At 44.2% G+C, this 26,560-nt stretch overlaps 2 protein-coding genes across 2 annotated transcripts; one reads left to right on the top strand and one right to left on the bottom strand.

The window, feature by feature from the left end:
• Positions 1-2,774: 2,774 nt before the first annotated feature.
• Cdc23 (cell division cycle 23) lies at positions 2,775-18,688 on the top strand. Its single transcript, XM_038331290.2, has 16 exons — positions 2,775-2,941; positions 3,031-3,103; positions 6,565-6,702; positions 8,571-8,613; positions 8,957-9,062; positions 9,178-9,310; positions 11,743-11,920; positions 12,017-12,114; positions 12,241-12,322; positions 14,633-14,786; positions 14,903-15,022; positions 15,349-15,424; positions 15,730-15,791; positions 16,723-16,801; positions 16,877-16,996; positions 17,250-18,688. The coding sequence occupies exons 1-16, from the start codon at positions 2,781-2,783 to the stop codon at positions 17,418-17,420; spliced, it is 1,794 nt and encodes a 597-aa protein (XP_038187218.1). The 5' UTR covers positions 2,775-2,780; the 3' UTR covers positions 17,421-18,688.
• Kif20a (kinesin family member 20A) lies at positions 18,569-26,355 on the bottom strand. The gene is made up of 19 exons (XM_038331289.1): positions 26,283-26,355; positions 25,691-25,873; positions 24,252-24,341; positions 24,045-24,164; positions 23,540-23,678; positions 23,252-23,439; positions 23,046-23,175; positions 22,686-22,880; positions 22,485-22,596; positions 22,317-22,385; positions 22,028-22,171; positions 21,742-21,907; positions 21,469-21,633; positions 21,201-21,340; positions 21,015-21,117; positions 20,258-20,453; positions 19,977-20,065; positions 19,502-19,639; positions 18,569-19,209 (listed from the first exon to the last, which is right to left on the bottom strand). Exons 2-19 carry the CDS (start codon positions 25,850-25,852, stop codon positions 18,895-18,897), a joined length of 2,661 nt encoding a protein of 886 aa, XP_038187217.1. The 5' UTR covers positions 25,853-25,873; positions 26,283-26,355; the 3' UTR covers positions 18,569-18,894.
• Between the last annotated feature and the right edge of the window lie 205 nt (positions 26,356-26,560).

The following is a 26,560-nucleotide window of genomic DNA, read 5'->3' as shown; positions in this document are numbered from 1 at the left end:
TACCAGGATCTCCTAAGTGTATACCTCTCTCATTGTCATGACGAATCTACAAGATGGGCTTTTTAGCATCTGAAAAAGAACACAAGGTCTATTTCATAGCAGCCAATAACATTTGAAAACAATTTGTAAATGGCAACTATAAATAAGAAGGAATAGTATCGACCAGCAGGTTGGCTCAGTGAGTAAAGGTGCTTTTCAAAGAACCCGATGATCGAGTTAGCGCCCTGCAACCCACTTGGTGGAAGGAGAGAACTGACCCCCAAAGGTTATCCTGTGACCTCCACAAGTGTGCCACAGCAGGTGCACACCCACACATGTAACCACAAGCACAAACAATTAATTACAAATGTAAGGAAAATTTAAAAATAGCAATATCACGAACTTAATGTTATAAAAATAGAGTGGAAGAATACAGACATTCGGGTGCAGGCCTTGAGGTCACCTCACCTAAATTATCACCTGAGGTTGTTCTCTACTGTGTGATATGGAGATAAGGACACTTGTTTGGAGGAGGCCAAAAGGATCACCTATGTCAAGGTCTTCTGCGATGATCCCTGAGCCTTAGGTGCAGGAGTTGTGTTCTAGATGTTATCGGCTGGGGCTGGGTACCACAAGAGCTCTTGTTCTCTGCCTTTTGATTGGCTGTGGTTTTCTTTAATAATCTTTATCTGTTGAAAAGAGAAGTTTCTTTAAAATTATTTCAAAGGTAGGCACGGAGCTGGTGGAGATGGTTCAGTGAGTTAAAGTACTTGCTGCCAAGCCTGACCACCTGAGTTCAACCCCAGGACCTACACATGGTGGAAGACGGGAAGTCACTCCCTACAAGTTGTCCTCTGACCTACACAGACACACACACACACACACACACACACACACACACACACACACACACACACGAGACACTAAATAAATAAATGTAATAAAGAAAGGTTAAAGCCAGGTGTGATGGCATATATCTATTAATTGCAGTACTTAGGAGGTAGCGGCAGGAAGATTAGGAGTTCAGAGTTATTCTTGGCTACATTGGGAGGAGTTCAAAACCAGACTGTACAACATGAGATTTTTGTCTCAAAATGAAAAGCTGGAAATCAATTTTCGGTAAAATGTTATTGTAAATTTAAATTTTATCATTAAAAATTGAATTATCTTTTCACCCCCTTATCAAATAAATGTCTGTGAGTTTGAGGCCAGCCTGGTCTACACAGAGAATTCCAGGACAACCAGTGCTACAAAGAGGACTTTTATCTCAAAAAGACCCCAAACTAAACCCAAACAAAGAAAAAAATCCAAAGAATAATAAACTAGCTCAAAAATTTCCCAAGGTGTTTTAGTTAATTTTCTATTGCTGTGAAGAGACATGGTAATCAAGGCAATTTATAAAAGAAAGCACTTATTTGAAGCTTACAGTTTCAGAGAGTTAGAATCCACAGCCATTACTCATGGCAGCAGCGGACAGGCATGATGTTGGTGCAGTGGTTGAGAGCTGACTCCTTGGTGCACAAGCAGGAGGCACAGACAGAGAGCTAACTGGGACTGGTGTGGGTTTTTGAAACCTCAGAGCCCTCCCCAGTGACACACCTCCTCCAGCAAGACCGCAGCTCCTAATCCTTTGCAAACAGCTCCACCAACTGGGGACCAGGTATTCCAACACATGAGCCTATGGGGGTCATTCTCATTCAGACCACTACAGAAGGGAATTGGTGAGCTTCTACTGATATTACTAGGTGAATTAAAAAAAATCCCTTTATGTTCCTCCAGGCTAGTCTAGAACTTCTGGGCTCATGCAATCCTCCTTTCTCAACTCCCAGAAGAATAGGACTACAGGCATGTGCCACCACATCTGGCTATATGAAAGACTCTTAGCTTAAAGAAAATGTCAGTGATGCTTAGCAGTACACATCTGTAATTTCAGCACATAGTAGGTGGAGGCAGGAAGATTAGGAGTTCAAGGCCAGCCTGAGCTCCATGAGAACCTATCCCCACAAATCAATCAAACAACAAAGAAATGTTAAGTATCTTCCTGTAATTTGGGGTGGGGGGTGCTAAGGATTGAACCAGGGCAAGATTTATCCCTACAGCACTCTGCATGTGATAGTTAAGAGTATCTAGTTTATAATTGAAAAATTTTCCCGAGCCTGATATTGTTTTCTTATCTATAAAACTGTGGCGACAGAAGGATAGAAATACCATAGCTCTGCTTTTAGAATTTAATCAGATTATATTTGTAGAAGTACACAACACTTCATCAGGTAACCTCTCAATCAATATTGACTGCTTTTTCCCTGTTGGGTCAAAACGGAGGGTGATAAATAGGAATGATTTTCCACGCGGGGTAGTGCATCTTAATATACTTCAAGGAAAAGCCCCAGGGGAATCTGAGAATTCGTTCCAAAATACATCCATCATTGCCATCCCCAGGCAAAGAATCTTCCCATAAGCCACACCCCTTTCATCTTTCGTTAAAGATAAAACCGCTAAGGTGCATAGCTCTCGCTCTTCTCCATCTTTTCTTGCTACGAGACCTCAGGCCCCCACCCATCAAGTCCTTTATTTATCTCCCCTTTCGAGTTCTAATTTACCTCCCTCAATATCTCTTGCCAATCAGGGTGTAATTGTCTCTTTCTCCCCACCCCGCCCCACAGTGCCTTTTCGGCCCATTACGAAGAAGGTTTGTGACTGGTTGTTTCGGAGCAAGGCTAAGCCAATGAGAGGCAGACCTTTGCGGCTTTGCCGAGCAATTATTGTCGACGCTGATTGGCTGGAGCGGCCGGGGGAGGAAAATGGCTGCGAGTACCTCGGTAGTCTCTGTTGCCGCGGCGGGAGCCGCGGTACCGGGCGTGTCCCCTAGTGCGGATTTCTCAGACTTGCGAGAAATTAAGAAGCAGCTGCTGCTCATCGCGGGGCTCACTCGGGAGCGGGGCCTGCTTCACAGCAGCAAATGGTGAGAGGTCGCTGTCGGATGGGGCGGTGCTGGATCTCGGCCTCGGGGGGGCAGCTCGCGTGGCTGATTTAGTTTGCGTGGTGTTCCAGGTCCGCGGAGTTGGCCTTCTCTCTGCCCGCCTTGCCTTTGTCCGAGCTGCAGCCGCCGCCGCCTCTTACAGAGGTAAGGACGTCGTTACAGTGGCGTTCCCTAGCCACAGAGGGATGCGGCCCAAGAGGTCCTCAGCGCCCTGTCACTGGAGGAGAGCCCGTTCGTTGCTCGGTGGAAAGATGTAGCTGAAACACTAGCGTTTGAACTGGGCCATACGAGCGAGTTCATGTGTGGGGGTTGCTTGTGCCTTGGAAGATGTAGTCTGTGCTGTTACTTAAGCTGGGGAGAATTGGTAAACAATTATTTGAGATTTCAGCCTTGATGGGGTTGAAGGGATGGCTCAATGGTTAAGAACCTCTGTTCGATTTCCAGCACCCTCATCAGGCGTCTCAAAATCTCTTGCAACTCCAGCTCTTCAGGGGATCCCACACCGTGTTCTCCACGGGTACACACATCTATGCGGTATATGGATACACATGCATACACATAAAGAAAAAGAAATCTTTCTTAAAAAAATTCATCCTTGGCCTGGAGAGATGGCTCATCAATTAACAGCACTTGCTTCTCTCCAAGAAGAGCTGGATTTGATTCCTAGTATCCACAGAGGCAGCTAACAAGTTACCTGTAACAAAGTTCCGGGGAGATCTTTGGCGTGGGACGGCACCAGGCATGCATGAGGTGCGCAGACACATGCAGGCAAACCACTCACACACAGAAAACAAAACAAAACCAACCCCTGGAGCCTTTAGGGTGTGAGGTCAACCCGGACAATGCTAATAAGAAACATGAAATAAAGTTTTTGCAATAGAATAAAATCATTCTTCCACACTGTAGCTCTTCGCTGGAAATTGATTAAGAGTCTATCACATGCTTTTAACCCCACTCAGGAGGCAGAGGTAGGCAGGTCTCTGCGTTTGAGGACAGCCTGGTCTACAGAGCAAGTTCCAGGACAGCCAAGGCTACACAGAGAAACCCTGTCTCAGCCCCCTCCTCCGAAAGTGTTCTAGGCACATAGGGTTCAGTAAAATTAACCATTCTCATTAGCAGCAGGAGGTAGAGTGCAGGCGACTTGCAAGAAGGTTTTCTTCTGTATTTCAGGCATGTTCTCCACTAAAACCATCAATGTTGGCAGGTGGCAAGCTTTCTGCAGCTGGGTGTGGTGGCTTATGCCTGTTATCGCAACACTTGGGGTATTGAGGCACGCACATGCACAGCACATTAGTGCCTGGTGCCTATGGAAGTCAGCAGATGGCGTCAGATCCCCATTAAGCTGCCTCGTGGGTGCCGAGATCCAGACTCAGGCCCTCTGCAGGAGTAGCCGCCAGTCCTCATACCCACTGAGCCATCCCTCCAGCCCCACTCTTTGTTTTGAAATGGGATCTCACTGAGGGGCATTTTTTGAGACTAGGTCTCATTATGTAGCCTTGTGTGCTGGACAGTTTAATGTCAACTCGATGTGGGAGGGTCCAGTCCATTGTGAGTGTGCCATCCCTGGGCTGGTAGTCGTGGGTTCTGTAAGGAAGCACGATGGGCAAGCCAGTAAGCAGCACCTGCCTCTATGTTCTGCCCTGCTTGAGTTCTTGAGTTCCTTCCCTCACTGCTTTGATGATAGGGAACTGTCAGTGAGATAAACCCTTCGGTGTTCCATCACAGCAGCAGTAACCTGGAGACACCCAGGCTGGCCTCGGAGCTCACAGAGATCTGCCTGCCTTTGCCTCTCGATTGTTGGGATTCAAGGTGTGTACTACCATGTCATGTATTGATCAGAAGATGACTTTTGGGAGTTGGTTCTCTCCTTCTACTATGTGGGTTCTTGGCATCAAATTCATGTTTTCAGACTTGGTGCCAGGCTCCTTTACCCATTGAGTCATCTTGCTGCTTCCAAATTTAAAGACCATATAGTCCAAGTAGTAAAATTTTCTGAGTTACATAGGTGCATGGAATATTATTTTATGTGTGTATGTTTATACAGTTTTGCATAACCATTTTGGTAGTATTTGCTGGTCTCAGACTTAATATATACACCAGCTTGGACTTGGGCTTTTAGTGATCCTCTTTCCTCTGCCTACTGAGTGCTGAGATTATGAGCACCATATCTGCCCTGGATGAATTTCATTATGATTTACATACATATATATATATATATATATAGTGTGTGTGTATATGTACACACACACGTGAGTGCATGCCATGGCACATATATGGAGGTCAGAAGATAGCCTGCAGGAGTAGATGCAGTTTTCCTGTCCTGCAGCCACTCTCAAATAATCACTCATAGGCTTAATATAAATGATAAATGCTTGGCCAATAGCTCAGACTTGTTACTAACTAGCACTCACAACTTAACCCATTTCTATTAGTCTAATGCTACCCCAAGGCTCTTGGCTTTTACCTCTTATCATATTTTGAATGTCTTGACTCATTGTCCAACTGGCTGGCGACTTCTCTTAACTCCACCCTTCCTCATCTCATCATTCTCATTTTGACTTTCCCACCTAATTTTATCCTGTTTAGCTATTGGCCAGTCAGCTTGTTTATTAAACCAATTATAGTAACATATTCACACAGTGTACAGAAGGATTATTCCATAGCCTGCAGGGGTTGGTTCTCCTACTGTGTGGGTCCTGGGAATTGACTCAGGTTTTCAGGCTTGGTGGCAAGTGTTCTTAACCATCTGAGTCATCTTGCTGGCCCCAACAAACCCAGACTTGTGTGTGACAAGCAGGCATATTCACCATTATAATAATGAGAATGACCTTTTTTACTCCCCTCAAGATACCGTTTTCTCTTCTCCCTGCCTATCCCCTTTTCTTTTTGTTCCTTTTGACTTCCTCCCCTCTTCTCTTGTGACATGGGGCCTCTTGTTGCCCAGGTTGTCTTGAGACTTGCTGTAAAGCTGAGGATAACCTTGAATTCATCTTCCTGCTTCTAACTCCTAAGTATTGGGATTATAGGCATACCCTGGGGTTACAGGTGTAGGCTGCTATGTCTGGTGTTTGTGTGAGCTCTGGGAATGCAAATTCAGGTCATAATGTGTGTGTGGCAGATACTTTACTCATTGAGCCAATCCCCCAGACCCCATCCTATCTACCTTCCTTCCTTCCTTTCTTCCTCCCTCCCTCTCTCCCTCCCTCCCTCCCTCTCCTTCCTTCCTTCCTTCCTTCCTTCCTTCCTTCCTTCCTTCCTTCCTTCCTTCCTTTCTTTCTTTCTGAGACAGAATGTCATTATATAGCATTGGCTGTCCTGAATCTCAGTCTATAGTCCGTGCTTGGTTTGAAGTCACAGAGATCTGCCTGCCTCTGCCTCCCGAGTGCTGGGATTTTATTTAAAAAAAAATACTTTGGAAAAAAAGTTCTTTGCCTTTACAGGTGATACACGTATTAAAAACTACTGTATAAATGCATGTATTTGCATATTTTGGGGGAGGAGAAATAGTTAATCTTTTCCTATATCTTGAAATTAATGAATATGCTTTTTAAGGTGAACTTTGGCTGTCTTAGTCTTACCCACTCACACAACCTTGTTTCTTCTAGGAGGATGCCCAGGATGTGGATGCCTACACCCTGGCCAAGGCCTACTTTGATGTTAAAGAGTATGATCGGGCAGCACATTTCCTGCATGGCTGCAATAGCAAGAAAGCCTATTTCCTGTATATGTATTCCAGATACCTGGTGAGGTTCACTTTAAGGTGTTATTCTGCCTTTAGTGAAACATCTGTATTTAGAACCAAGAGGAAAAATTTTAATTAAAAATAAATTATATATACATATGTGTATATGTATGTATGTGTGTGTGTATATATATATATGTATGTGTGTCATGGGTGGGCTTGATACAAGCAGAGGCCTGAAGAGGAATTAAGATGGTTAAGAGCTGCTATGTGTATGCTGGGATTTGGATCTAGGCCATCTGGAAGAGCAGCCAGTGCTCTTGACCACTGAGTCATTTTTCCAACCTTGAAAAAATTTAATTTTTAAATACCTAGGTAGTAGGTCACCAAGTGAATATGCTAAATGACAATATTGCAGTAATGATAATAATGATGATGATGATGATGATAATGATAATAATAATAATAATAATAATAATAATAATAATAATAATGAAAGCCAGGCCTGGTGGTGCATACCTTTAATTCTAGCACTTGGGAGCCAGAGGCAGGTGGATCTTTGTGAATTTCTAGCAGACTAGGGCTACACAAAGTCTTAAAAAAAAAAAAAAGAGTAACAAAGTTTAAAAAAATAACAACATAAAAAATGTAGGTAGGATATTACTAACAGGATGACTGTTTTCTTTGTGTTATTGTATTGATACTACTGCTTAAGAATTGGTAGGGTGTGGTGGTGTCTATAATCTCCATATTCTAGATGCAGAGAGCTAAGGATCCCAGCAAGTTCAAGGCTATCTTGGTCTGCACAGTGACGTAGTGAGTTCCAGGCCAGGTAGTGGTAGAGATCCTAACTCAAAACAAAAGGCCTGAAAGCAGGACATGATGGTACACATGTAGAATCCTAGTACTTGGAATGCCAACGCAGAAGGAATAAGAGTTTGAGAACAGTTTGCGCTACATAGTATGATTCTGTCTCAGTAAACAAACAAAAAACAAAAAAATAAAGGAACCCCCACCCTAAAAATTTTACAATTGAGTTAAAAAAAAAGTCTCAGTTGATTTAAAGTTTTATAAACTCACTTAACACTTATTTGTAGTGTATTTGTTACTTTGTTAAAGTTTTGATAAAAAGGACAGTGCAGCCTGTGTGGCAGCACACGCTGTGATCCCAGCACTCAGGAGGCAGTGCAGCCTTGTGTGGCAGCACACACTTGTAATCCCAGCACTCAGGAGGCAGAGGCAGGGGGTCTCCTACTTCAAAACCTCCTGCTCTGTATTGGAAAGTTCAGGTCAGCTATGGCTATAATAGTGAGAACCTGCCTCAGAAAACCTAAATAAATAAGAAATGACAATGTAAGTAAAATTAATATTGTATTTGGAATTGTCTTGGATACTGTCCTACTGTGTAACACAGCCCAGGCTGCCCTGGAACCGTTGTCCTGCCTGTACCTCTTCCGGGTGCCAGGTTTACAGGCTTGTACTACCACATACAGCCTTTCTTTGGTTCTCTCTCTCTCTCTCTCTCTCTCTCTCTCTCTTTCTTTCTTTTTTGTTTCTTTCCTTCCAAGACTGTGTTTCTGTGTGTTGCCTTAAACATTTTGGAACTCATTCCATAGACCAGGCTGGCCTTGAACTCACAGAGATCCACCTGCCTCTGCCTCCTGAGTGCTGGGATTAAAGGCGTGTGCCACCACCGCTCTGATGGATTCTCATATTTTTAACTGTCTATAATTCATCATTTAAGTCTTTGGTGCTCAGTGTACTCCACATTTAGCCAGTGGGAACACCTGAATGAATGGTTGTTTATAAGGCAAGTGTTATTTTGTGAAGACTTTAGTTAGCCTTGTAGATAGAGTCAGGCTGCTGCTTTTAGGAAGCATTTAGAATAAGGTGAGAAACCTGTTTATTGATTCTCCCCCTCTCTTACAGTCTGGAGAGAAAAAGAAGGATGACGAGACAGTTGATAGCCTAGGTATGTGTTTTTCTTTTCCTGTCTGCATACTTAGATGCCATATGGGCTATTGCAGGGACCATAAGTAGACTCCATGGCTCATATTTACCTCAGCTTCGGGCTGTCCACCCAGCTCCACCTCTTGCTTGCTGCTTCCCTTAACCCATACTTGTTTTCTGCAACCTAAGGTGAACAATTCAGCTTTAATCAAAACTTGTGATTTGTAAACATTGATAACCTATGGCTGCACACCAGCCATCATCTCGAGTAAATGGGTTGTGTGAGGGGTTGCAGGGATAATTTTGGTTGATGGTAACAGAAATATATGTGTGTGTTTGAGGATGAAAAGTTCTTTCTCTCCTAGGACCCCTAGAAAAAGGACAGGTGAAAAACGAGGCTCTCCGAGAGCTGAGAGTGGAGCTCAGCAGGAAGCACCAGGCCCGGGGACTCGATGGGTTCGGCCTTTACCTGTGAGTGTTACCAGGGTTGGCGCTTTCAGCAGTGTGTTTGCCCCTTGAGGAGAGGAGAAGGGAGGAGACATTCTCAGGCTTTAACCTCCCTGGTGGCTCTGACTTTCTCTCCCAGGTATGGGGTGGTGCTTCGGAAACTGGACTTGGTGAAAGAGGCCATTGATGTGTTTGTGGAGGCTACCCATGTTTTGCCTTTGCACTGGGGAGCCTGGTTGGAGCTGTGTAACCTGATTACAGACAAAGAGATGGTGAGTGGACATGAGCTTCATAGGGAAACGGTAGCCTGGTAGTATTGGGGAGAACGTGCTCTCACTGTGAACGTGGTTCAGAGCTGGCTCTTTGCAGTTCCCCAGCCCCTCCACTGTTCTGTTTGTGGGAACTTGCTAGGTAGCTTGGGTTTATTTAACCTGGTGGTTCTTCTGCCTTCACGTACCTACCTCCCTGGCAGCACAGGTGTGTACTCTCATGCCTGGCTTTTTGTTTGTTTGAGACAGAGGCTCTCTATGTAACCCTGGCTATCCTGAAACTCGGTGTAGACCAGGCTGCCTCTGTCTCCCGTGTGCTGGGATTAAAGGTATGTGCCTTTATGCCCTGCCCTGAAATCTTTTTTATTAGTTTCTGTCTGTGAATTTTGTTTAGTATTCATTTTGTCCTTTAGTAGTTGATAGAAGAACACACTTCCTTTTGTTGCTCCTAAATTGCTAAAGGTAGACCAGGCATGGTGGTGAGCGCCTTTAATCCCAGCACCTGGGTCTGTAAGGATAGTTCAAGGCATCCTTATCTGTGTATTGAATTCCAGGCCAGCCAGGATTAAGACCTTGTTTTAAAAACTACAAAAACTAAAGGTGGGTACATTCTTCTGTTCCCCCAACAATGGTTTGTACTGCTAAGTCAGTGTCTGAAAATGTATCTTTATTTGTATTCTCCCTACATGAGGCTTCCCTTGAAATAAAATTATGCAAAAGCAATTTTTTCATCTTGCATATCAGAATCTCTTTTTTTTCTTTTTATTTATTATGTATACAGTGTTCTATCTGCATGTATGCCTACTCGCCAGAAGAGGGCACCAGATCTCATTACAGATGGTTGTGAGCCACCATGCGGTTGCTGGGAATTGAACTCAGGACCTCAGGAAGAGCAATCAGTGCTCTTAACCTCTGAGCCATTTCTCTAGCCCTCTCTCTTCTTTTTCCTATCAGATTTTTTCTTCCTTCCAGCTTGATCATTATTACTGTCACTACTCAAGATACCCTAAGTTTGTGTAGGGGTGGTTCCTATTGGTTCTGGACATAGTAGGCATTAATTCTAGATCCTTCCCTGAGCTGAGAATGAGAAAGCTCTCCACCACTGACTTGCATCGTAAGTCCAAGACATCTAGTCTGTCACCTCCTTTTCTCCTGTCCCTCTTTGCTGGGATAAAGCGGTGCTGTGTTTGCTTTTCTATGGAAATCTTTCTCTTGGTTGCTTGTCACCTCTCTTAGCATCTCAGATCCGGATTACTTAATTAATAATAGATACTTTCTCTCTAGCTTCTGGCTTACAACACTCTTCCATTTCTAAGTTATCCAGTTTCTAAAATTCCTTTATAAAGAGTGTTTAAAAAAGATTTATTTAGTTTTATATGTACAGGTATTTGCCTGGGTGCATGTATGTGCACAGTATGTGTGCATGGTGCCCAAGGAAGTCAGAAGAAAGCATCTGAATCTCTGGAATTATAGGAACCTGTGAGCCACCCTGTGGGTGTTGGGACAGAACCCAGGTCTGCTGCAAGAGCACCCTCACCCCTCAGAGTGATCCCTTTATGTAGCCTGGCTGACCTGAGCTCTCTATGTAGACCAGGATATCACAGAGATCCTCTTACTTTACCTCCCAAGGAAGAGACAGGGTTTCTCAGAGTAGGTCTGCTGTACTGGAATTTGCTGTGTAGTTCAGGCTGGCCTTGAACTCGCCACGATCCTCCTGAGTGGTGCTAGGATTAAAAATGTGCACCACCACACATAGCCCCCCCCCCCTTTTTTTGGTTTTTCGAGACAGGATTTCTCAGTAGCTCTGGAGCCTGTCTTAGGACTTACTCTGTAGATCAGGCTGGCTTCAAACTTACAGAGAATCGCCTGTGTCTGCCTCCCAAGTGCTGGGATTAAAGGCATGCACCACCACCGCTTAAAAAGATGATCTCTCTGTTAAGACTAGGCTGACATCAGATTCATGGCTGTCTTTCTGTCTCAGCTTCCTGGGTACTGGAATTACAAGAAGGAGACATCTTAAAACACTTTGAGCAGAAATTTTCAGTAGTTTCTTAACTTATCTTGTTTTCTAGTGTGTGATGGGGTCTACTTTTTTTGACACAAAGCTTCCTTAGACAAAGCTAGTTTCTTTGTTTTAATCACTGTACTCTTATTGTAGCCCTTGCCTGGAATGCTGTTTCCTCTCTTATCTCTATTCTATTTAGATTCTGCTTATTCTCAAGTTTTGTGGGTTTTGTTTCTTTAAGTCTATCCTACTGGGCCATTCTCTCCTAATTATGCTTCTAAGTCAAATTCAGTGGGATTACCCTGTATTTATTTGTAGATGTTCTATTAAGATTTTTAGTGATGAATCCTTTTGGAACGTAATGATCTTTAGTGTTGTTTTGGGAGAAAGACCAGATTATACTAAGTGTGTCCCTCTCTCCGGGTGCTAGCTGAAGTTCCTGTCTTTGCCTGACACCTGGATGAAAGAATTCTTCCTGGCTCATATATACACAGAGTTGCAGCTGATAGAGGAGGCCCTGCAGAAGTATCAGCATCTCATTGATGTGGGCTTCTCCAAGAGCTCATACATTGTTTCCCAGATTGCAGTTGCCTATCACAATATCAGAGGTGAGTGAACAAGGGTGCTGGAGTGCCCACAGACTCAGGCTGCAGTTAGTTGGGCTTTGAACTCTGCCTTCTTTTTTTTTTTTTTTTTTTTTTCAGATATCGACAAAGCCCTTTCTATTTTTAATGAGCTGAGGAAACAAGATCCTTACAGGATTGAAAACATGGACACATTCTCCAATCTTCTTTATGTCAGGGTAATTTGTTCCTCTTGATTGAGCTTGATGAAGCTCCTGGATTAGATATCATGTTTGCATTAGCTAAAGAATTAACACCTTCTGGGTGTTTCATCAGGCTCACATGATCTTCCTCTTTCTTCCCAGAGTATGAAGTCTGAATTGAGTTATCTGGCACATAACCTCTGTGAAATTGATAAATACCGAGTAGAAACGTGCTGTGTAATTGGTGAGAGTTGGCTACTTTTTTCTTTTAAGATCTCCCCCCCCATCTCTTTGTTGAGACAAAGTCTCTATATGTAGCGCTGGAAATTGCTGTGTAGACCAGGTTGGCCTTGGACTCACAGAGATCTGCCTGCCTCTGCCTCCGAGCTGCTGGGATTAAAGGCGTGCGCCACCACCATTGTTCTGAAAATTATAGTTCTTTTAGTTCTATAACTTTCAGGACAGTGAACCCCACTGGAGGAAGTGGGTCACGGGGGAGGAGGGCGTAGTGCTGGGATTAAAGGCGAGCACCACCACCATGCAGCTATTTTTTTTCTGTTTTTAATTTTAAATTTTATGTGTGTAGATGTTTTGCTTGCATGTATATATATGTACCATGTGTATACCTGGTTTCTGTAGAGACCAGAAGAGGGCTTGGTCCTTGGACCTGGAATTATAGGCAGTTGTGAGCAGCCATGTGGGTGCTGGACATTGAATTTAGGTCCTTTGGTACAGCAGTGCTCTGAACTGATGAGCCCCATCCTAGAGGTGTTTTGAAAGAGGATCTCTCACCCTAGCCCAGAATGACCTAGGACCTTTTAGCCCTTACTGGCTTGTAACTCATGGTGGTTTTTCTGCTTCTGTTTGTGCTCACGCCTTGGCCTGTGAGGGCAGGTGCCCACAGAGTCTATATGTGTCAGATCATTCTGGGCCTCACGACACAGGCGCCCTCTAATGAGTGTGCACCCTTAGCCTAGCTGCTGAGGCGCCGCTCCAAGAACTCCCTTTGGAGTTAGCTTCATCCTGCTTCAGCTTGGAAAACCAGTGGAGGATGACCCTGAACTGCTGATTCTACCACCTCCCAGAGGCCAAGCTCACAGGCATGTGCTACCCCGCCCAGCTAGTATTTGGTTGTTTTCCAGACAGGATCCATATCTACAATTCACTGTGTGACTGTGGGTGACCTTAGCCTCCTGACTGCTCTCGAGCATTGAGATTGCAGGTGTAGGTGTACTCGCTTTGTTTTTTTTTTTTTGTTTTGTTTTTTTTTAAAGACATAGTCCATCTACAGAGCCCTGACTTTCCTGGAACTGACTATGTAGACCAGGCTGACCTAGACCTCAGAAACATCCTCCTGCCTCTGCCTCCTAAGTACTGTGTTTAAAGGCATGAACCATTTTCCCTGGTGGCAAAGATATTCTTATAGAGGGCATGAAATCCTTTTGCTTTAAAGCTTCTAGGTGAACATGAAATTGAGTTTGAACGTAAATAATCAGACATAGAGTAGAAACAGTGAATATAATTAATTTCTAATAAAACTATTTTAAAAACATACCAGGAATTTTTGTTGTTATCTTACTAAAATGGAATCTTTTATACAATAACTTCAAATTTTCATTATTTTATTTAACAATATCTCATGTTCTCTGCAAGTTAATATATATTGAAATCTATGTTTGATTGGCTTATTGTGTACATATAATTTATACATAAGGGGAATTTTATTTTGATTTTTGAGGTAAGGTCTCAACCTATAGTCTAGCCTGGACTGGAATTGACTGTGTGGCCCAAGGTGACCTGCAGCTCTAGGTCACCCTCCTAAGTGGGGTCACTGCATCCAACCAAAGGGGGCGGTTGTGGAATTTTGTTTTGGTTGTTGCGCTTTTCCTCTTTATTATACTTGTTTGAGTGTGTTTTCATCCCATATATAACAGTGGTTCTCAGCCTTCCTAGTGCTGTGACCCTTTAATACAGTTTCTCATGTTGTGATCCCCTAGCCCTAAATTTTGTTTTGTTTTGTTTTGTTTTTCGAGACAGGGTTTCACTGTAGTTTTAGAGCCTATCCAGGCTGGACTTGAACTCACAGAGATATGCCTGCCTCTGCCTCCTGAGTGCTGGGATTAAAGGCGTGCGCCACCACTGCCCAGCTTAAAATTCTTATATTACAAAATGTATGTAAGTGCTATATCTGTATAAGATAAAATAAAGAAATGAGGGGAACAGTTTTTAATTTTTTATGTTTATGTTAATTTATTTTTAAGGGTTTTTTTATGTTTATCAGTGCTTGCCCATATGTATTTATATACGTATGTCATGCCTAGTACAAAAGGAGGCTAGAAGATAGTATCATGTCCCCTGGCACTGGAGTTACAGATGGTTGTGAGCTGCCACATGGGTTTTGGGAATTGAACTCAGGTCCTCTGAAAGAGCAGCCAGCGTTCTTAAGCCACTGAACCATCTCTCCTGCCCCTTTATTTTTATTTATGTGTACTTGTGTGTGTGTGTGTGTGTGTGTGTGTGTTTACTGTGAATCATTTTGTTTTTTCTTTATCAGGCAATTATTATAGCTTACGCTCCCAGCATGAGAAAGCAGCCTTATATTTCCAGAGAGCTCTAAAGCTGAACCCTAGGTATCTCGGGGCCTGGACGTTGATGGGGCATGAGTACATGGAAATGAAAAACACCTCTGCTGCTATTCAGGCTTACCGGTGAGTGTCCAGTTGGGTTGGAGGTGTGAGTGGAACAAAAGGAGCCTCCGCTAAGCCTATGTGTTGCTAACCTTAATTCTTTTGCCATGTTTCTGTCTGTTTTGTCTATTTCTTAGACATGCCATTGAGGTCAACAAGAGAGACTACAGAGCTTGGTATGGCCTTGGACAGACCTATGAAATCCTTAAGATGCCATTTTATTGCCTTTATTATTATAGACGGGCCCACCAGCTGCGGTAAGTTTCTTGACAGTGTGGAAAGGGTTGATATGATACCAACTCTCTCTCTCTCTCTCTCTCTCTCTCTCTCTCTCTCTCTCTCTCTCTCTCTCTCTCTCTCAGAACTAAAGGGTGTGGGTCTGGTCATTTTTACTTAGTTTCTCTACTAGTGGGTTTATGGAATAAATTATAAACACAAAGTAATGTAATTAAATGAAGCATTGACTGAAGAACAGTCCTTGCATAGACTGGGAATAGTGTGAAATAGTAGAGACTAAGCTTTCAAGTGATGACTTGAGGTTTTGGTAGTCTTTGCTCTGACTGTTTGTTACCCTTTTTCATAGTCCCAATGATTCTCGTATGCTGGTTGCCTTAGGAGAATGTTATGAGAAGCTCAATCAACTAGTGGAAGCCAAAAAGGTACCTCAAATTTCAGCCTGGAGAATTTGAGCAGAAATCTGTTGTTCAGAAGGACATTGAGCTATACAGTGCTGTAGTACCCCCCCCCCCCACACGTATTCTGATCTGTGTTTAGCAAAGTCTGAATATTTTGTAGGTGCATAGGGTAAAAGAAATGTAGGCTGAGATTATCAGTGTGGATGTCTACATGTATAGCCTGGACCTATGTAACAGGAAAAACACTCTGTATTGTGTAAGCCTGTGTTTATGTGACTAGTTGTTCCACATGGGCAGTAGTCAGAAGTGACCAGTCTATTCCTCGACAGTGCTACTGGAGAGCATATGCTGTGGGAGATGTGGAGAAGATGGCTCTCGTGAAGCTGGCAAAGTGAGTGGAAGGTTTCTGATACTTGTGTTGGTTTTCCTGAGGTTGTATCATATGAGTGTGGGCGCGGAGCGGGGTGTGGGACACTGGTTCTGCAGTTGCTCACGGCTCTTTTCTCTATGTTGTAGATGAACCCAGGACCTTATACATGCTAGGCATGAAGTTATATTCTGGCTTTAGCCTCTTGACTCTACAGAGTTCCACTTCACCTTGAATTGGAATAGATTTCCTATTAGGCAAGAGATGAAAAATGAACTGAAAAAGATCAGAGTGGACTAGAAGTGTAGTTGAGTGGTCGAGGACTCGCCTAGCATGCATCAGGGCCTGTGTGCATGGGAGAATTGCTTAGAAGTAGTCAGCTGTTGGCTATCGCTTTCATTCTTACTAGTGTTAGCAGGAAATTTTTGCAAGGGTATATTATCCAATTATCAGTTTAAGTCAACTACTCTTTAAAAAGTTTTTTAAATTTTGTGTATATGTATGTGGTATGTGCATGTGGATGTTGGGGGACACCTTGTGGAAGTCAGTTTACGCCTACCATTGTTTGGGCCCCGGGAACTGAGCTTGGGTATCAGGCTTTGCTTCAAGTGCCTTCAGCTGCTAAGCCAGCTCACCTGGCCCTTAAGTAACTTTTTTTTTTTTTTCAGGCAAGGTCTTACTATGTAGCACTTTTTGTGTAGCCCTGGCTATCCTGGAACTGCACTGTAGACCAGGCTGGGCTTTAACTAACAGAGATCCCCCATCTCTGCCTTCCTAGTGCTGGTAGATTGAAGCCATGCACCATAGTAACTACTCATTAGGCAGATTGTATTCTGGGTCTCAACATGTTATGTTAAAATTTACTTGTTTGTATGTCATTTCAGGTTTTATTTATGCCTTTTTAATATCTGACTTGCTTTGTGGTCTTTTATTTAAAGCCCAATTTCTTTTGTAGGCTTCATGAACAGTTGACTGAGTCAGAGCAGGCTGCCCAGTGTTACATCAAATACATCCAAGATATCTATTCGTGTGGGGTATGTGTCAGAGCATGAAAGCTGTGTCACTGACGGGTTCTTGTCACCTCAGTCATGCTTGCTTTCCTTATCTAGGAAGTAGTGGAGCACTTGGAGGAGAGCACAGCCTTCCGCTACCTGGCCCAGTACTATTTTAAATGCAAGTTGTGGGATGAAGCTTCAACTTGTGCCCAGAAGTGCTGTGCATTCAATGATGTAAGTATTGGATTCTAAAAGGTTTGGGTTTCAGGCCAAAACATGTTGTCTTTACGTGGTGTGCCGGGAAGCTTACTTTGACTTGTGGGAGTCAGGGAGTCATCCATTGAGCACTTCCTTTTTTTTTTTTTTTTTTTTTTTGAGGGAACAAGACTCCTTTTATTTGTAAAGGAATGTTCTAAACAGTAGTTTTAAAACCAGCTTTTGAGAATAGCATTGAACACATTTTGAAACAGCTGTGACTTTGTTTCAGACGCGGGAAGAAGGTAAGGCCTTGCTCCGCCAGATCCTACAGCTGCGGAACCAAGGGGAGACGCCAAGCACTGACACGCCTGGTACCTTTTTCCTCCCTGCCTCACTGTCTGCAAACAACACACCTACACGCAGAGTTTCTCCACTCAACCTGTCTTCGGTCACGCCGTAGCTGACAGCTCTTGAGGCAGCGCACTGCTAGACCAGTATTCAAGCCTTACCTCCGGTAAAGAGCAGCCACGTCTCTTCTCCCAAGGACCTATGCTCTTCTCATTTCTACAGATAGAAACAGCCTTGGGGACAGCCTATGGAATCACCTTCAGAGGTAGTCAGAAACATGATGGAGGACAGGTACTGTCTGCCTTCTGTCAGCCAGCACTTCTCCCTTCTATTCAGAATAGCAGGTCTTGGCCCGCCCCACCTCCAAAAATCCCTTTTACAGCACTTTACCATAAGTGATGCTACAGAAACAAGGTTTAATGCTGCTGGAGTGGGATAGGCAGGGGGGGAGTAAAGACTATCCTGCTTGTCTTCTAATGTAGTGAGGTCAGGTGTTGACAGGGTTTCTCTGCGTAGCCTACGATGGGATTATAGGTGTGTGCTGTGAGGCCTGGCTAGAATGACCTTCACCTTGCAGTATGGTCTCTGATGTCAGAGATTAGGGTTAGAGTGTAGCTATTCATATGATCTTTGGGAGACAGCTTTCGAAGGGAGTCTTCTAAAACCTTTCAAGTGGAAGTCTGTGAGCATGAACTGTAGCTCATATGGAGGGCCAGGATGGCCACAGCATTAGCTATACCCTGATAAAAGTCAACACGAGACCAGATTACAGATAACTTTGTGGACAAAAGTACCTTTTTTATTTCAGATATTAAAATTCATGCTGGTATCTTTTAGTTAATGCTTGATGTAATTTTTTTCTTTTCTCTCCAAAGAATACTTTGTTTTCAACCTTGTCTGCAAGCTTGAGGGAATCATCCTATGTTCTTGTAGTTTCAAACACACTGATGTTTGTGCTATATGATGCTAGCGATCATTCTGTGTTTAAGATGTACCCTCCTTCTCTTGTGCTCAGAATATTCTTATTCCCCTCTTACTTTTGAAATTTTAGCTGTGCATGGTGGTGCACATCTTTAATCCTAGCATTTGAAGACAAAGGCAGGTGGATGTTTTGAGACTAGCTGTCTACACAGCAAGTTCCAGGCCAGTCTGAGCTATATAGTAAGACCTGTCTTGAAAAAAAAAACCCAAACAAACAAACAACAAAACAAAACCTTTTAATACGTATTGCCATTTGACTCATTTCGTAGTGCTCCTTAGGCTGGTTCCCATTGCTGTTCCTGTCCAAGGGTCCAACAGACCAGATGGTATTTATATCAGTTTCTGTCCTCCTTTTTATATTTTTCTAAGTTTGGAATCCAAATAAAAGCATAAACAGTGTCTTTATTCAGTATAATATTTGTGCATGAAAAATGAGATTATATATGTGATTATAATACAATAATTCGTGATACAGTTCAGGAGATACACACACACACACACACACACACACACACACACACACACGGGGCTTAAAAGTTTATATATAAAAGAGACTTAAAAGTTGAGCAGCCCACCAACCTTAGGGGGACAACATCCCCACAACCTTAGTACTTTTTGCCAAAAGGAGACCTGAGCAAAGGAGAGTGCCGAGAGCGCAAGATCCGCGCGTAAGGGCCACTGTCCGTTGAGCTCTGACAGGTGGGTGTTCGGGGAAGTAAGTTTCGAAGGAATGGTTTCTTTCCTGGGGGTTGATGATTTGGTTGCTGGTTTTCCTGGTTTGTTCCCAACCGCTTTTTAGCAGAAGCCTGGCCTTGGAGCTTTAGCACGGTGTGATACTGCTCAGCAATGCAGGCTGTCTTTTTCTGAAGGTCCAGTTTCACTAGCATCATGTTATTCTGTAGCTCAGCCAGGGTCTGGTTCTAAGTAACATAAGAGTTAGAGATTGAACATTTCTACTTTGTAGACCAGCCAGAGCTACAGTGAGACCCCATCATCTTCTAAAAACATTTCATCTCTGGCATCAGTACACACCAACGAGAAATGTCATAGCTTAGTGGTAGAGTGCCTGTGCATGCAGGAAGCCCTGGGTCCCACCCCCACTATGACACTTTTCCACCAGTACACCTTTCTCTTCTGTTCTCAGTTCCCTTCTCACAGAGACAATGGATGGGGCTGGGAGGGTGGGGGGAAGAGTATCTAGGCTCCCCTCACCTGTTTGATTAAGATGTCATCGCAGTTGGTCAAGGCTTGGCGAAGTTTTCCTGCCCCGGTGCTGTGACAGCAGGCCCTTTCTGCTGACTGGAGAGACTGTCCTATTTTCTGAAGCTCTATCCTTAGCATCCTTATATTCTGAAAGAGTAGGAATCAGAGTGTGGCCAAAATCAACCACAGCAGCCATTTGATGACAGACTCAAGGAGGCTGGGGGCCGGTGAGATGGCTTAGCTGGTGAGGGCACTTGTCCCCCAAGCTTGACATTCTGAGTTAAATGTTAAATCCCAGGAACCCACATGGAACCCATGTGGCTTCCACATTACCACACACAAATAAATAAATGTAAAGCAAAAACAAAAGCTGGCTTTCTGAATGAAATAGCCATTCCTCAGGGGACACATATACAAACCCAAATACAAAACAAAAAAACTCATTCTCACTTAAATTACCTTTGGTAACAGAAAGGTTACATACCTTCTGGCCCTCCTCTAACTTCTTATCCACATCAATGGTGAAGGGCTTGGCTACGGCTGGTGGTTCCAACATTTGCTGGAACTTCGGCTCTGAGAGGGAAACACAGAATATAAACACATTTATGGCTTTTCAGCTTTGGGCTTACCTCTTTAACAGCAGCAAGCAGTCGGAGTGAGATGTGGGTAGATGTAGCTTGGAGCTGGAGTCAGAGGGACTGAGTTTGAGTACCAGCTCTTCCCTCACCCACTCCCACTGTCGAGCTTCCCGCCTTCTGTCCTCACCTTCAGTGGCAGAGTTGAGCTCTGCTTTGCATTTTTCTAGTTTAGCTCTCGCTTCCTGGAGCTGCTGAGTGGAGGCAGAGGCCGCCAGCCTTTGTGACCGCCGTAGGGACAGTTCAGACCCTGACACTCGAGCCACTGGTTGCTGTTTGGCTTCCTGCAACAGAGTTTCTAGCTCTTCAATTTTTTCATCCCGCTCCTAAGAGGGAAGCAGAGAGCACAATTATGTCCAGGGTCAGAGAAATAACCAAAGGACCTGATTAAATGAACATTCTTTTGTTTGTTTGTTTTTTGAGTTTCTCTGTGTAACAGTTCTGTCCTGGAATTTACTTGGTAGATCAGACTGGCCTCAAACTCACTGAGATCTGCCTAGCTATACTGGGATTAAAGGCCTATGGCGCCACTGCCCGAATAAATGAACATAAATCTTGACGCTAGACCCTGAATTTAAATTCAGTTAACTACAAGGCACTAAGAGAATTGAAGAAAAAATGAGTTCTATTTCTGTTCTTACTAGAGTTTATAAAATTTTAGGTACACACACTTTTAATCCCAGCACTCAGGAAGCAGAGGCAGATGGGTTTGAGGTCAGCCTAGTCTACAGAGAGTTCCAGGAAAGCCAGGACTGTTACACAGAGAAACCCAGTCCCACAAAATTAATCAACCAATAAATAATTAAATATAAGTAAAATTTGTTCACCTCAGACAACCAAATGACAGAAGTCTGCATGGCAGTTGGGACTGGATGGGGCAAACTCACCTGAATCTCTTCTTGGTAGAAACTTGTCAGTGATTCCTTGAGGATCTTCAGCTTCTCTTCATACATTTCCTCCAGTAGTTCCTTCTGGTTGTCCAAATGCTCACTGACAGAAGAGGGTAGTGAGGATTCTGAGTGAAACTGTCCCCTCTCACAGGTGACTCACTAGAAGGGGCCACTCAGCAGTACCTGCACCACTGCTCCCGCTGCTGCATCTGTTCCACCATCTCGTTGCAAATTTCCTCACGGAGCTGCATCTCTAACTGTAGCTTTTCTTGTCGTTCTTTTAAAAGCAGTGTTTTCATGGCTTCCACCACCTGCAGCAGCTCCTAGGAAGAACACACCTGTCAGAGATCTTACGATCCTTCTGCAGTAAAAGGCCCGAACCCATCTGGAGCACCCCGTGGAAAACGTGTAGCCATCAGGCTGCTATCCTAGAGCCTTCTTGTATTCTCACCTCCTTGCCATACATAGAGATGTCAGCTTCATTTTCAGGATGGTCCTCAAGGTCTGAGTCAGTCTTGCCCCCTTTCTGTAAGCCAGGAGATACCTGAAGACTATGCTCCTTGATGAATGAGTGCAGGGATGGGATTCCCAGATGCACAGGTGGGGCATGCACAAGCTAGAGAAGGAAAAGAAAAACTTAATTGACTCGTTTACCAATTTCTAAGAATTATCTTAAGGTTGCCAGTCCAGATTAAGTACAATCATCATGCCTATAGCTTCATACCTGGCTGGCAAGGGCTGAGAACTTGGCCACGTGAAGAGTCTCATCATAGTTAGATGCACAGGGATTCACATTGACAATCATACATGAACGGCCTCGACCTGTGAAGAAGCCTTGGAACACACGAGTCAACTTGCTGTCGCGGAAAGGAATCAGGTTCTGCTTTGACCTTGCACAGAATCAGAAAAACAGCACTGTGAACATAATAGGGCTTCCAAACACCATCCTTACTGGTGATGTAGAACTGACCAAATCACCAAGCCCCAGGCCATCCTAGCCCACAGCTTACCGGTTCTGCTGATTTTGCCGCAGAGCAGCAATACAGCGGCCCAGCGTGTGCAGAGAAGTGTTAATGTTTCCTGCCTCCTTTAACCGCTCGCCACTCTTTTGATCTTTGCAGCGCTCTGAGCCAGCCAAATCACAGAGTGACAGTCTGGATGGAATAATGTGTAGGACCTGATGTAAGGAACTCATAGCTTATATAATTCTGGGAACAGCTAGTTCCTTTGAGAATTATTACCCTTTGCTCCTACAACCAGGTGACCAAGATGATTAAATTTCTAAGTGGAAAAACTTACTCACTGATCTTGGGCACTATATCCCCTTCTCCCTGAAGATGCAAGATTCTGATGGAGAAGATGCTGTGACTGAAAAGGAGAAGAGAAAAATCACTATCATGTCGCCCACGATCAGGCGGAGGGCTAAGGCTTCCTAGACACAGCAAAGAGTTAATTCTCACAGCTCACCTGCGACTAGAGTTGTGGTTCAGGTGGGTGCTGGCAAAGCTCTGGTTCTTGCGACCCACTTTCAGGAGTTTCCAGGCTTCCTCAACATCGCGAACATGGATCCAGTTGAGGTCTGAGGCCAAGAAAGAGGTGGGAACACTTAGCCCCCGTTTTTCCCTACATGCCTCCAGGCTTTCTACCAACCTCCTCACCTCTGTATACCTTTCACATAAGGATTGCCATTCTGATCCTCACACAGCCGCAGTGTCTGTCTCTTATGCTGATGGTTAGGTGGTTCTAACAGGTCATAGAGCAATTCATTGTAGATCTCAAAGAAGGAGATCCAGACAGAGAAGCGGGTGTCTGCTGGGACACGTACTGGGGCAGTGTCTGGCTGTGCCCACGAATGACTTGTCACTGTGAGAAAGATCAATGTGTAGGTCATTAATCACGAGCAGTTCATCTTGCCTTGGTCTATAGGAACTTCAAAAATTGGATTTCAGGTTGTAATCTCAGCCCTTAGAGCTGTTGGGGTAGGGAGTGGGTCCCCACCATTGCCCAGCACAGCCCACGTGTACATACCGTCCAGCTGGCTACTGCTGCTGAGCTGACTGGTGGAAGAGAGCCCAGCAATGCCACTGTCGGAGCTGGTGCTGGTGCCTATCCGACTGTCAGTGTGGACACGTTTCTTCAAGGAGGTGCACAGCTCCTCCTGAAGAAGCAAAGAGAAGATCAGCACAAAGCTTTCCTGAACTCTACCCTGTGTCCCAGCTTTACTGCTACTTTACCTCGTGGAGGCCTCCAGTTAGTAAGGATTGCTTCTTGATTTCCTCCTGGCGAATCTGTTTGCTGTCTAGCCAGATAACCTCACTGGAAAGCAAAGGCTTCAGATCAGGTGTCGGATGAAGTTGGCCTTGGAGACTATTAAAGATGAGAGCCAGGGACCGGGGCAAGATCCCCCCATCCTTAGTAGTACCTGGAAGAATATCAGAGATAATATCTTTAACTCAGGGCATCAAAAGGTAAAGACAACCATTAGATGCTGGTTAACAACCCTGCTCAAGCTTACTACTTACCTTGAACTGTGTACGTCTTCCCTGAGTTGGTGACTCCATATGTGTATATGAGCCAGTTCTGCCCTTTGAGTACATCCTTTACCATCTCCTTCACAGTCAGGTTGAAGAAGGGCGCCTGGCCCACTTCTGGCCCAAATATCTAGAAACAGACCTGTTATCAGAGGCCATACTTCACCTGCCACCTGTTGCCTGTTCAGGACTAGTAGGTGTATTCCTTCCCTGGGTACCGCTCAACTAGGTTTTCCTGCCGAACTCCAGCTGTTCGTCAGCAAAATTACCTTCACTGTACTATGAGACACAGTATGCTTATCAGGGAAGAGGTGATGATAGCATCGGCAGGAATGAATGTACAAAAAAAGTACCTGACACACTGATTAGCACAATAGCACACATATAGAGAACTCACACTCGGGTAGAAATCTTTAAAAAAAAAAAAACAAAAAAAAAAAAAAAAAAACAAAACTTCCCAAGTGTTGGGTCTAGTTCATACACCAGTATTGCATACCTGGGAAAAGGTGAATTTGTGGGTGGCCTGACCAATTCCCCTCTCATTGCTCTTCAAGGCAAAGGAGTCTTTGGGTGCTTGTAGCATAAGAGTTTCTGTATTCTCAATACGGACACAGCCCTGAGAAGGTAGAAAGCAGAGGTCAGCACAGTAAAGAAGCATTCCTAGAGAGCCTCTTTGGACTATACCATTTCACCTTATCCTCACCTCATCTTCCTGTCGGTCCAACTCAGAAGTTAAAAAGGGTCTGATTCGAAGGTAAACTTTCACCCTCTCTGCAGTGTCCTCAAATGGAGCCTGTAACAGATTCCAGCCAGGACACAGAGTTAACCTCTAAGCAAATGGGCAAACAGCCCAGTTCCTAGGAAGCATGCTACCAATTCCTCATTCCACCTTAAGTAGCCCTGTGCAACTGTCTTTGGTTCCACAATAATTCTAGTGCACATGAACTTTGTTACCCTTCCCTGTCTCAGTACTGTCCTGCAAATCTGGCTTGCCATACCAGTGATCTGTGTTAGAATCGGTTGATATTTGAAAACCAGCACGCACCAGGCATCATGCTTGTAATCCCAACATCCAGTAGGAAGAAATGGGGGAATCAGAAATTTAAAACCAGTCTTGATTACAAAGACTATTTCAGAATAAACAGTTTTTGTTTATTTAACTTAGGTTCTCTGGCAAGAAGGGCTCTTAACCCAGTCTTAATGAAAATTGGGTTAGTAAGATGGCTCAGCTTGCTAAACAAGCCTGCCAACTTGAGTTCAACCACAGAAATCCATCTAAGAATGGAAGAGAACTGACTCTCCGAAGTTGTCCTCTGACTTCTACATCCCCATCACCATATACATACATACAAAACATACATCCAAGAGTAACAACTAAGAGTAGACATGCCTGAATCCAAGACCCAATTTCATCATAGTAATTAGGAGATCATGAACAAAGTTCTGAAGGACGAAATTAAATAGCAATCACTCCATTTACTCAGCAGATATTTAGGGAAGTCTCTCCATTCCCAAGAACACTGAGTTCTAGTTAGTGAAGAGATACTGCATCTAGTGGCTAGAGGCCAGAAATGCCACTAAACATCTTGCCAAGCACAGGGCAGCCCCTCTCCAACAAAGTTTGGCTCCAAACATAAATAGAGCTATTACTGAGAAATTTTTGGCCTACAAAAGAAAGGCTAAAGCTTTGGCAGCTATGATAATTACTAAAACATGAATTCCATTCTACCTAGTTAAGGCCACCATGGTTCTGTGCAAACAATTGTATGCAGTCCTGAGATTTGAACCTAGGACATAGCAAACATTCATTCTCACACCCTTGTACCTATGATTTAACAATGGGGTATTTCATGACTATAATGTCAATAATACTCTTATGGATATAAACTTTATTTTCCACTTGTTTGCCCTCTGTTTTGGTTTTGGTTTTTGGAGACAGGGTTTCTCCGTGTAGTCCTGGCACTACCTTACTATGTAGACCAGGCTGCCCTCAGAGATCCACAAAGCCCAGCTTTGCCCTTAATTTTTAATTGATTTTTCACTTCTTCAGGATTACCGGTCTTTGATCTCATACTACCTTGTATAAAGAACTATTAAGCCGAGGATATCATTTTCTGCCCCTAAGCCACTCAACTCCTTTACCTGTTTGTCCTCCTGAGAGGTGGAGATGACAGAGCAGTCTGACAACAGGTCCTTTCGAACCACAGACATCAGATCTGCAGCTGTGGATTCAAACATGGGGGAGACCACAACATCCTCATCGGACAGTAAGCCCGCTGGCGGAGAAAGGATCCCGTGAGACATAGCAAGAGAGTCAGCCAACGTCTAAAAGAAAAAAACCACAAACAAACAAACAAGAGTAAATGGGTCGAAGAGCATTAATGCACAGAAACTCCTAACCTGTAGGTTAGAAACAATTCCCTGGTGAGTGGAATAACCTTGCCCAGGACATTCCGTCGCGACTATATAGCATTATCAGTCAAGGGGAAGAGAGTGAGAAAAATAATCCAGCCCGAGGCTGCATTTCTGACGGCGACTTGGCACCGAGAGATATCTAGCGTTCCCCATAGGCCTAGCAGTGCAGGTGTGCTTCAGGATCCCTAAGGTACTTTTCCAACCTCACTCCAAAGATCACGGTGAGAACTCGGAAATTAGAGAAGACACGGGGGCATTCTGTGGACTATGCCACGCAGGCGAGAGCTGATAAACCGTGCTCCAGCCTAAGCGCACTTACCCGAAGACGGTCTACCTCGCTGCTTCTCCGATCCCAGTTTCCACCCAGCAGCAGAACCAAGGCTCTGCCTAGCGGAGAGCCCAACTCCGCCCACGAGGCGCAGCTTTGTTCCTCGTACAATGTTTTAAATTGCGCGCTGATCTCGTCCGGCCAATCAGAAAACGAAGGGGGCGGAGACAACCGGGAGACTGCTTCTGGTTGACCTCTAGTAATGTGGGTCCGGGTTAGCAACTGTCAGGAGTTAGTAGCTGTTCGTTACCGGATTCCTCTCGCTTCAC

Source organism: Arvicola amphibius, chromosome 5, assembly GCF_903992535.2.
Source record: "Arvicola amphibius chromosome 5, mArvAmp1.2, whole genome shotgun sequence".
In the NCBI taxonomy this organism is placed as follows: Eukaryota; Metazoa; Chordata; class Mammalia; order Rodentia; family Cricetidae; genus Arvicola; species Arvicola amphibius.
This window is presented reverse-complemented; position numbering and strand designations above follow the sequence as displayed.